This window comes from Eschrichtius robustus, chromosome 2, assembly GCF_028021215.1.
Source record: "Eschrichtius robustus isolate mEscRob2 chromosome 2, mEscRob2.pri, whole genome shotgun sequence".
Taxonomy (NCBI): Eukaryota; Metazoa; Chordata; class Mammalia; order Artiodactyla; family Eschrichtiidae; genus Eschrichtius; species Eschrichtius robustus.
This window is the reverse complement of record NC_090825.1, coordinates 30,291,907-30,304,526: the sequence shown is the minus strand read 5'-3', so window position 1 is coordinate 30,304,526 and position 12,620 is coordinate 30,291,907. Positions and strand designations below refer to the sequence as shown.

General features: G+C 32.4%; 1 protein-coding gene across 4 annotated transcripts in view; it reads right to left on the bottom strand.

Moving 5' to 3' along the window:
- Positions 1-12,620, bottom strand: part of NIPBL (NIPBL cohesin loading factor) — a 199,184-nt gene that overhangs the window by 84,956 nt on the left and 101,608 nt on the right. For 3 of the 4 annotated variants that reach the window (XM_068535241.1, XM_068535242.1, XM_068535243.1), the window contains exons 9-10: positions 11,108-11,734; positions 3,626-5,251 (exon numbers count right to left, since the gene is read on the bottom strand). In XM_068535241.1, coding sequence (XP_068391342.1) covers positions 3,626-5,251; positions 11,108-11,734 — 2,253 coding nt within the window. The remainder of the gene's footprint in view (positions 1-3,625; positions 5,252-11,107; positions 11,735-12,620) is intronic. The other variant, XM_068535244.1, reaches the window with a different exon arrangement.

Below are 12,620 nucleotides of genomic sequence, written 5' to 3'. Positions count from 1 at the left end.
GAAAGCAGTAAGTGCAAATGATGGAAAACAATACACTATTTAGAAGGAAGTAAGGGGAGGAAGAAGAAAAAGTGATTTCCTTGGATATAAAGCTTAGGTATTTTGAGACACTCAGGAATTGTAAGAAACCAAAATCAAATTGTTATAGTGTGTAATTACAAATAATACACTGTTAGCAACACATACTGCAAATCAGTTGATGATCATGCCCAGACTTAAAGATAGTATAAGTTTATATTTTAATTTGGAGACACACTGTACATTAGGGTATATTAGGATAATATTATGAGTAAAAATATTTTAACCATAAAGACATTATTTTTGGCATTTAATATACTGCTTGAAGTATATTTTAATAGATAGAAGATATTTTTTTTAATTTAAAGTTTTTACAAAGGTTATGTTGGTTCTCCACTCCCATCTCCCCTTGACAAGGAAGAAACAAGGTGATGGTAAAAAGACTGGGAAGATAACAGCCCCAGGAAATCAGAACAGAATGCATTCTGAGCCAATCTTGTAACAGCTATAGAGCAAAATAAAGGTAAAGAATAAATTAAACAGACATGAATATGAGTAGGTCTCCTTTGGAGCTTAACAAAAACTAGTAGTTGACAGGGTGGAAAGAGGTATTACAGAGTTCAGGGAACAGCTGAAAATTATGTAGCTTTTGAGCAAGGATCTACAGGTGGGAACATAAAAGATAAATACACAATTTTAATCTGCACACAAAAGCCTTTTCTAACATGGTAGCAATACAGTCTATTCATTCAACAGGCATTTAATACGCTCTTTTTATGGACTAGGTATTATGCTAGGTACTAGGGCATACACAGATCCCCACAGAAATAAAATTAAATGTAACAATGTCACTTTGCATTTAATAAGTTCACACAATAGACAAAAATAAGTAACCTATACTGGGAGTCATAAACCTATACCCCTACCATTCAAAATTTACCAGCTTAAAGCATATTCAAGGAACTTAAAATTACCCTAAAGGATGGCTATTTTAAATATGGATATCAGGTGAAATTTTATGGCTCTTCCAAGAAAGGAAAACCTACCAAGAATTCTGGCCCTAAGAATCAACAAAAAAGTATTCCAGCAATATTTAGTTTTTACTTAGAAAACACCAATATGTCAGAATATGTGATTTTCTGTGACTCTCCGAAGAAAATACCAAGTAATGTGTACTACAAAGGGTCAGTAATCCACAACTGGCCTTCCTATGCATGTAATTTAAAAAAATCCACAATTATATACCTCTGCTATTGTTAACTTAGTAGCAGAGATCTAAAATAAAACCAAAATTAGTACATTACTGAAAAGCAGATATTAATTCTATGGTATAAATAAAGCCAAAAAGATATCTACGTGGGATCCTGAAATGAACCTAAGCATTGATGAACAGGTTCACTTAATATAGTTGCATATATATTGATATATGTGTGTGTATATACATACATGCACATGCATACACACAAACGCCATACTCTAACAGGCAGACACACCCAGATTAGTTACTCACTAACATCAACATATCAAGTATATACGTTTGTGTTAAAGGTATATTTAGGAAAAACATTGGATTAGTACTAAAAACTTTGTATTCACAAGCAATGAAATTACATGTGGAAAAAACCAGGAGAAATAATACAGCAGTTACTAATTAGGAGCTATATTCATTTCTTGATATTCAGCTGTAAGGATTCTTTGTTAGAACAGAGCTTAGAAAAGCAAGGCTGGCATAAATAAGCTGACAGAGGACAGGGGAGAAAAAGATGGTCTAGATCAAGGGGACAAGAGGGTACCACTTTCCATCTTTCCATCTGACTCTTCTACAATTGTATAACTTATACTCTTTAGTTTATATATATAAGCCACTCCCAAACTTCCAGTGAAAATTAATAAAGACAATCTTTATCTAAAAGACAACAATTCTAGTGCAAGCCACTACATTCTAACAAGCTCTTTTACCTAAACAATTCTGAAAAGATGCATTCAAGTTAAACACTAAAGACTATTAATTAAAGCTAAAATCTTAATTAATTTTTATAGATCTGACAGCCATAATTTAAAATCTGAAAGCTTCACTAAAATAGTACAAATATTAGTGATTCAGAGGCAATCTTTTTTCATTTTTGAAAGACAAAACCAAATAAATTAACAGTGAGAAAGTAAACGTTTGAGAAGACAAGAATAAAAAGATTAGTCGTGACACGTTATTTCTTCGAATAGAGTTCTTAGTAGTAATACTGTTTTCAACGAGCTTTTTTTGATAGAGAAGGTACAAAGGCATTTTACAAAACTAATAACCAATACACCTTCTGTATCTCCTAATACATTAAGTGCAGTTACACAACTTTCTGTGATGATGCAAATGTTCTCTCTCTGCATTAATAAGGTAAACACTTGTCACATGTTGCTACTGAGAATATAAATTTTAAATTGTATATAGTTTAAACTTAATAGCCTAAAGAGGCTAGTGACTGTCATATTGGAAATCACAACTCTAGAGTTTCATGTATTTGTTAATAAGTATAAATCTAAGTTCTTAATGAACTTCTTTCACAGAATGTAAATTTAAAAATCAAACTATCACCTCTGTTGCCTTAAAAACTATATCCCAATCTATTTATATTGCACAGGCTAAACAGGCCTTACCACACAGCATCATTAAATTTTATATATACATATATAAAAAAATAGTATACAAAGGAACACAAAATCATATTTTCTATACAAACTGCCACTGTATTCTCAGCACTTAAGACTTTTTTTTCCTCCTGGAAACAATACTATTTATGTAACCAGAGAATTTAACTCAGAACCATGAGGAAAAAACCCACAAAAAACCCCCAAACCAAAACAAAAAAACCCCAAACAAATAAAAATACCAAAAAACCTTTAAAACTGATGATTTAACCCAATTTAAGAGGTAACTACCGTTCCCTATTACTCTTCCATAGAAAAGGGCAAAACTACATATTTTAAAAAATAAAACATTCATAACTAATCACCTCCTCCACAAAAAGATGAAATAACCTTTTACATAACTTTCTAAACTATATACATTCAAACTATTCATCAGTAATTAACTCAGAGATAGGTCTGTGAGAAAACAATATTAAGAGACACTTAATATTCTTAAAAGAATTTATAATATTGAGTTTTGTATACCACATAGCTTTACTGAGACTTTAGAAATTAAAACTCAGTCAATTTATTACCTCATTATAGAGAATGGATTCTCTCTACAGTCAAAATAACTTTTTAAAAAGTTGTTAAATACATCTATTTCAGTCATCCATTCGAATCATTCACTTGATTAGCAAGCAACTTTCAAAAATACTGAAATAATTAAACAGCAAAAGGAACTCTTCTCTGTGAACCAACAGTAAAAATCATTACTACGGTGAGTAGTAGGGGTGGGAGAAAAAGAATTTTCAATGAGAACTTTTTATCTATATTACTGCAAATAATTTCACTGTGGTTTTATATTGTTCTTTTTCCATGCAGTAGTGTTTCAATTTTTGTAAATTTCCATTTTTTTAATCCATAGTAACCCTAAAACTTAAAAGAAAACTCACTAGAACACAGATGACATCAGAGTAAGTATTCTTACCTTTATTTGACTTTGATGGTTTATTCTTGGTAGGTTTAAGGGAACTTCTTGATTTATCCTCTCTATCTTTAATAAGTTTCTGAACATCATCCAAAGACAGTTTTTGCAGGACTACTACAGGCTTAGCTCCTTTATTTAGATCTTCAACTAATCCCATTTTTTCTACTTTGTCTTTCTGCTCTCCTTTCATTTCCATTTTCTTTGTCTCCTGAGTAATATTGCCATCTTTATCCCTCTTGATTTTTGGAATGACAAAATTTTTCAATGCACCAGACCTGCCCCCCAACAAATAACTTGGAAATTCTGCCTTATTGTCAGGGTGTGTTTTATTACTGTCTACTTTACTCTTGTTACCCTCTGTCCTTTTGTCATCTTTACTATTTGGTGATTTAAAACCAGGCTTATCAGGTCTTGATTTATTAGAATCTCCTTGTTTAACACGAGGACTGTCAGGTCTTGCTTTCTGCTCCCCAGAAGATGGTCTTTCCCGTGAGTCCCCTGATTCATGTCTATGTTTTCTTTCTATTTTATCAGGTTTTGAAACATCAGATTTAATGCCATGTTCATTTCTACTAGAGGATCTCAATGTTTCTGGTCTTCGAACCCTAGATTGATCCCCCCGATGTCGCTCAGATTCACTCCTGTCATCTGACTTTTGTTTACTATCATGGTCACGTCTTAGTGACTCAGAAATAGATCGCCCATCAGGTCTCTGCTTTAAGGCTTCAGCTCTTTCTGATTTTAACCGAGGTGAATCAGATTTAATGTCCTGTTTATGTTTAGACACTTCAGGTTTTTTCTCTGTTGTTGGCTTTCCAGAATCCCTCCTATTTTCATGCCTATGTTTTGGTGTTTCAGGCCGACCTTCATTTTTTTGCTTTGGAGTTTCAGGTCGGCCCTCACCTTTCTGCTTTGGAGTTTCAGGCCGTCCATCACCCTTTTGTTTTGGGGTTTCAGGATGCCCATCACTCTTTTGTTTTGGAGTTTCAGGTCGGCTTTCACCCTTTTGCTTTGGGGTTTCGGGTCTTGACTTTGTTGTTTCTGATCTGCCATTATTTTGTTTGTTGTCATTTAACTTTGTGTCAGACACTCTGTTTTCATTCTGTTTAGGCTCGGCTGTGGTGCTCTCATTTTGTCTGGATTCGGTCATTCTGCTCTCATTCTGTTTAGGTTCTTCTGTTTGTACCTCAATTTTAGTTTCTATCTTACTTTCACTAGATTTTGTCTCTACCAATCTGTTTTCATTTGGTTTAGACTCTGCCAATCTACTTTCGTTTTGTTTCACTTCACTCTTTAAAAGCTCAGGATCAGACTTTTTTTTAGGAGTCTCAGGATGGTTTTCTGGTGTAGATTTAAGATTTCCAATAATATCTTCCTGAAGAACAGAAATAGGTGCATCATTACATTGTTTGATTTCTTCAGGCTTTTTTATGGAGTCTGAATCCTGAGTTACAGAGGCCTGAGAGTCCACTCTTCCTGCCTGATGAAGATCAATGCTAACCATTAATGCTGGCCTTGACCCATTTCCCGTAGAACCCGTCTCCTGAGAAGCTGGTCTATTACCTCCTGTAGCACCCCCAGCCTCCTGTGGGTAAGAATCTTGTTTTCTTTTTTTCAAAGGCTTATCTGAAATTCAAAGATAAATATTCAGTATCAGTAATAGACATATATTCTCATCTTATTAAAAACCATATGGACTTTGACTATTTTTTAAAGTCATATTTTTAAAAAATGTGGTGAATGCAAATGTCAATACGCATATATAAAATAGTAGGCACGAATGGCATAATACTTTTAAACCAAGGTTTGAGGAAATATTCATGCTTGCTGTACCTCAATAAATATTAGCGAGTATAGTATAAAGATCACTTAAACTGCTAACTGAATAAAAACTACAAAGAGCCCCAAATCTGCCAACATACAAAACAGGGTGCTTTTGTCACATGTAAGAAAAGTATGGAAAAGAATAAAACTCAAAAGAAAATAGAAATCATGCCACTGGAAAAAAGGTAAATGAGGAGAGTAAGAAAAAAAAAAAGAATTTAATAGTTTGTTATTAACCTTTGATCCAGGATTCAAATTCTTCAAGGTGTCAACAGCACAAATGGAATTTAAAAGCTAACACACAGTTAGAAGTATCTTTAGACAAGGAAACATAATTATAAAAATGAGAAGCATATAATAAGAACTTTTTAGATAAACTCTATCTTTCTTAAGCAACTTCAACTGAAGAAAAATGCTTCAGCTCTTCAACATAAAGTTCTAGGGGTCTATATACTGGCTTAATAAGAAGTTATTTACAGTATTTATGTGCAATTTAATGACAAAAATACACACAAACACAAATCTACCACTATAATAAAATGTCATGGTATTTTTAACAGCTATGTATTTCTGTGCATGATTCCACTTGACTCAAGAGGCTCCTAGGTCATTTTCTATAAATTGAATTTCCAATTAGGTCTTGGGAATCATAACATGATATATAACTATAACATTATAGCACCCTGAGACTTTGCCTGCTTTAATGATACTTGCTGAATTGCCTGGCGGTTTTAAAAGTTATTTTTAATCTTTTTTTTTTATTCAGGAGAATCTTTAGATTCTCTTAATACTATTCATTCATTAATGTGATACAGTATCATTTAAGGAAAAGATCACAAGGTGAAAAGTCAAAATGACCACTAAAAAATAGCCCCTTAATATTAGGGAACCAGGTTCTGAAAAAAATGTTTTTAATAGTAATGATGCTTTTATACACCAAAGTTTCATCATTTTGTTTTGAAAGTGAGAAGCAGCAGTCCCTTACAGCTTACAACCTAATCAAATATTACTAAAATTTGCTTCAGATATCTGCCAGTAATGTTTTGAAGAACTAAGCCATTCTGCTTTTTCAGTAATTCAGAAGTCAAATCATCACATATACTCCACTTGCAAAATAACTACACGATGATAATAATAAAGTATATCATCATCAAACTGTTTTCCCTAGTTAAAACTAGCCTGGTAAGAACTTATATGAAGCTTTCTGCATCAATACCTAAGAAAAAAGCACTTAGAATACTAATTTATAGAACTTTGCTTTAGAATGTTCTGCCACACAAAATCATCTTTATATGTTGCCAAAGGGCACACCAAATAATTATTTCCTCAAAAACAGGATGCTTTGTAACCTTATACTTATCCCTTAAACTTTTATGATAAGCATTTAGAAAAAAAATTTAAGGATCTAGAAATTTAAATAGTATAATCTAGTCTAAGATTTTTATATTTTTAAATGAAATATGCTTTATGAAAGTCATTAAAATGGTAACCTAAGCATACTTAAGAACTATTAATAACATAGATCTCAGGCATCTGAAGAGCTCTCTTAAGAGATCTGTGGCTCATCCTTCTATTAATATGAACAATCTGTCTTTCAGAAGAACATTAAAATAACCTGAAGGCTAAATTTTAAAAGATTACAAAATACTTAATAATTAATAGATCATTAACCTCATTCTAATTTATCTTTCATTATTAAAATGGAAATTTAGCAAAGAGTTTAATTTCAAAGAAATTATGTTCGATTTAGTTATCTTTATAGATGCTATGATTATTTATAATAAAAACACGAAAAGCATTTGCACATGAGTGATGTATGAAGATTGGGGAAGATCTTATAATTTTCTCTACTATGCATAAAATATTGCTAAATACGAAGTTTTAACTTTTCAACTATTGAAAGGTACTACACCTCTTCTGTAAAACCTGGAAAAATTCCACTACTGCTGCAAGGACTCTTGGATACGTTAAGAGCACGCAGGTTCTGATTCACTTCATCTGATTCAGTTCCACCATGAACTTATTCCTGTAAAGTGGCTCTGAATCTGCACAGGCCACTTTTGTCTATTCACTTTTGTTATCAGTGTTCATTACATAATAATCTTCACCTAATGATGGAAAGCCATCTCTATGAAGAATAATTTTAATATTTGGGACACTATTACCTGTAAGCCCTCTAAAGCACTGGGAACCATAAAATTAGCTATCAAAATACAGGTGTTCCTGAAGAAAATGCATACAAAAAGATATAATTTTAAGACCAACAACACTTGTCATCTTGATGCTGATATTTTGAAAATAGTATCTGGCCCTTAAAGAAATTGTGAACTCAATTGTGCTTGTACGAAACAAACTATATCACTTGCCTAAATCTACAAGTGATAAATGAAAACACTTAAAGCAAAAAGCAGAACAATTGTACACACAATAGCCAATCATAAAAAATGAAAACGTCCCATCCCTAAACCACAGTACAGGCTAAGTGACTAACTGTCCTATTCCTGTCCCAAATCCCAGTCTCTTATTCCAAATGACAATAGATAATAATTTACTTCTAATCAGGGTTATAGTGCAAGAATATTTTAACATCATAAAAAACATTAGTGAAGCTAGACCATTCCTCATACTTGCTAACATGGAAAGTGGACCTTGGGAAAAGATGAAACAGGCAAAGATGAACAAAGAAACCCCCTCTTTAACAAGAGAAAGCAGGAATTTTCAGCACATGGAGATATTAATGTCTATGACAGCTCATCCCAGAAGCAAAGAAAAAGAGCCTTTTGAAATTAATTTATGTAATTACAGATGTTAAAAGTTTGAGCAAAAGATTGAGAAGAAGGTCCTTTAGGAATATTATAAAATATTAGGTTGCACAGAATTAACCTATCAGTGTATATAAATCTCTCCAAAGAAGAGAGAACAGGCCAAAGGAACATAAATATCTAGCAGCCAGAAAAGTGTCTTCTATGTGTGGAACAGAGGTGTATTAGGTTATACCACAGCCTACGTAAAATATTTCTAAGCGCATTCTATCTCTTTTCCTGAATTCCATAGTTATCAAACAACCATGTTTGCCAAACTTTCTACTCTATTTACAAGGTACAGGTTTTTGATTTCTGGTCTATTGAGGGGAATGCTTCATTCATTCGTAACAAATGAATATAATGGGAAACAAGCTCAGAACCTAGAGCAGAGAGCCCTCAGTAAAACCATGTATACCACACAAGTAGTCTTGTTTGCTCCTTGCTACCAGCAATAAAATAGTTATAAAAAAGTACTCAGTGCCAAACCTTAGAATACAGTAAATATCAATTTTACGATATACAGTAGTTCTAAAATGCAGTGGTAGCTAGTGATAAATTCATTTCAAAGAAGTATTTCATCTCTCAAGGGCCGACTGTAAGACTACCACTTCAGAAAACTTTACTTTTATTTATGACCTCACCTATACACTTAGAGCAACATACCAACCCTTTAATCTTTCCAAAATCTCAAGATAACTGCTTATATATAAAACACTATCTCATCATACAATGCAGAAATTGAATATAAAATGACAATATACAAATGTTAGCTGGTACCTAAAATTCCAAAGGTTTTTCAAATAAAGCTGTCAGAAGACAAGTTAGAGATGACAGCACTAATATGAGGTCGGCCAAATCAGCATAGCCAATTTGGGAAAAACCATCTAAATTAAACTGAAAATCAGAGAGTTCATCTTTTCCCTTAAATCTTAATAGAACCAGATACCTCTGTAAGTCAAATGACATTGTTTCAAAATTGTAAGTCAACTTTGCTCACTCAACTTTTCAGCTATCTTTGTTATAGTCACACCATCAGAGATTACAGAGAAAACTGATAATTAAAATTAAAATATACATAACAAGTGTCAGGAAGAACAGTATGCTGTTTGTCGATTTTGTTTTAATCTCCCAAAGAAAAGTTAGTAGTCTAAAATAAGTTTGCTAACATGCAATTAGCATTATTTACTATCCTTGTTTCCATTCAGTTTTTAAAAGTAAAAACTTTGGTTTTAACAAATATGATACTGTAAAAGTTCAAAAAAGTAAGAAAAAAAGTTCACCATTTCCTCTGTTTTCGTTCCTACCAACAATTAGGTCATTAAAAAAAGATTATACTCCTTTTAAAGAATATAATTTTCCAAAACACAGATTAAAACGTCATGCAAAAGTTCAGTTTGCAAGGCAACTAATTATTTCTTGGTCAAGAAATTACAATTGTATATGTTTTCTGCAAAACAGGACTCAGGAATTTTGGAAAGGTTAATATTATTGAGAGCAGCTGAATAATACTGCTCTCTTCATTTGACATGCATATACTTTTATAAGTGGTTAGAGGAAGAGATATATATTGGAACCCATAGAGTTACTTCCTAAATCCCACACTACTAAGCAAAGAGAAAAAGGGCAAGCAACACTTTATTTCTTCTTTAACGTCCATGATTTGTTAGTTAAAAACAACACCAGTTCCCTAGCCAATAAAATGGAGATTTCTAGCAATCTCTTTATTTGCATCTACCCGTGATTTATGCACTTAGCAAACACTGTAGTACAACAATTACCAAATACAGTAACGTTAAAAAGAGACAAATGATAGACAGGAAACATAATACGAATCTTCAGCATGTTTCTTAGCAGAGGAACACAATTATCTAAAAATGATCCTGTCACATAATGAACAAGATCATAGATAAAAATGAGCTCTAGTCAACATCAAGAAGTTTTGCTTTATAATGACCAAATAGAAACTCTAAGAACTATAAATCAATCTAGAATATTGAACTATAAAATTAAATCTTAAAGTATTCTTTGGTTTGAATGGTCAAATATGTATATGCCTCTACTGTAGAGACATCAAATTCATAAATCACTAATTTCAACCACTGATTCATTAGTCTCTCTAAAAATTTAAGAGATTTTATACATAATGTTCACCAAATAATCAAGGAATTAACAAAACTTACTTTGATTATAATTTTTTATAAAGCACAAAAAGAAAGCCCATAAACTCAGAGAACAGGTGTCTTGAAAATCCATCCTAATACACTAGTCAGACAAAAGAGAACACTTAACCATAATCACCAACAAAAGATCCCTGATTCTTAAAGTCTGCTATTTCATATTAACTTAAAATTTTCCTAATTTGTTTACTTAAAAAAAAATTCGCATTATTAAGAGATGACAGAATTAGAAACTAAGTGAAAAATCTAACTGCATAATAAACATACACATAAACTTTTCTTAAATGTACTGATTCAAAATAATTCTATAGCTGTTAACCTTGTTTTGGTAGAAAAAATGTGAAGATGCAAAATTATATTAACCTAACTTGTGGAAAACACATGTAATATAGAAATGCTAATGTTCATTTTAGTAGACAAGCACAGATAAAATCACTTGGTATATAATAGGTGACAGATGTGTCATATAGAATTACCATATCTCAGATAGTGGTTTTAGATAAAAAATGAAATTAAGACTTTAACTTCTGAGGGATGAGCATTTTAGTAATAAAACCATAATTGAGGAGAAACATTAAAAATTATGAGAAAAAAAAGAGTTACTTTAAAAAACTTTTTTGACATTATAATTAAATATTTGCCGAGAGCATGAAGTGGTAGTAATGAGACTATTTTACCTTTATCTTGAACTTCTTTTGAAAAGCGCTCCCTTTCAATAGCCGATTCTCTCTCTATTCGCTCTATTTCAGCCAATGCATCCAATTCCACTTCATCATATATAGGTCCCTGTTGTGATACCTGTTGCTGATTCTGTACCACAGAAGTCTGGGGCTGTTTTGTAGCAACTGAAGTGTTCTGTTGTAAAACAGGCACTTGATTTGCTGGAAGGAATGCTGTTTGTTCTTGCTGCGACAAACACTGAGCAGCATTTAATGGGCGGTTTACATCCTGTGGAGTAATGGGTGTTTTTGAAGTCTGTCCTGGGTACTGCACATTAAAAGGAATATCATTTTCTGAAACATTGCTATTTTCCATACCAGAAAGCATATCCTCTTGCTGGTCCATGTCTGAAGACCTTACTCGAGAAAGTCTTAATGTAAGTTTAGTAGAGTCCTTGGATGGAGAGCTAATGATATCATACATTGCAGCTTTCTCACTCTGGTCTTTTTCATCCTTGCCTAATTTCATTTTCTTTTGCTTCTTTTGTTTTCTTTCTGGAGAATCTAACAAGATGTCTGGTGGAACATCTCGAGGTGATGAGCAAGGTAGCGACTGAGACTGTAGGATTAAAGGTGGTCTTGATCCTAGAAAAACAATTCAACAGGAATGAACAGTTGTGCTAGTTTTACATTTTCAGACAATGTGATAGACATATTAAATAAGTGACAATACAGTACCGCTAGAAAAAATGTTAAATTATCTCATCCAAGCTACTTATTTACAGAACATGAGAAGAAAGCCTAAAGATGTGTCCCCCATGGTCTTTTAGCTTGCTGGTATATGATCCAGGTTTGAATTAAAATATGAGTATTCCATCTTCCAGACCAGTATTATTTCTATTTTTTCACGCAAAAAATATAAATACTTAGCTTGAAAATGGCAAAAGACTTCACTATTTCTAAAGATGCAACACAAATATTTTGGGTATGATCATCTCTATTCTCTCACTTATTATCTAGGAAAACTGATGTGTCTAAAGTAAAAATAAGTCTGTCAAATTACAAAAAAATAAAAAAATTAATCCTAGGGTGTACACTCACAGGAATACTTAATGGTATAAGAAAAAGGAAGTGGGAAAAATTACAATGATTAGTCTTCACTTACTTAACAAATTGGTGGTAAAGTATTAATTTATACCTTTATGTGGTCTTCTCTTTCTCCCTCCACTTAATATCGTTCACATACTCTCTTCAGCTTGCTAATCCTCCTTTTATTAGAAAAATATGCAGGTCCAGCAAATAAAATATCTTCAGCCCAGATCCCATTAAATTAAACACTATACGATATAAGGAAGTGTTAAAAGTAAGCTAATCGAATGGGAAAATTTTTCCTAGTTAACAAGCTGTCAATGAGGAAAAACTGCATCAATATGCTTCAGAAATAAAAGTATAATTGTATCTGAATAATATATACATTTCTTTGAATTAGATTATAAAAATTTTAAAAACCCATAGGAAATTATAAAAATCA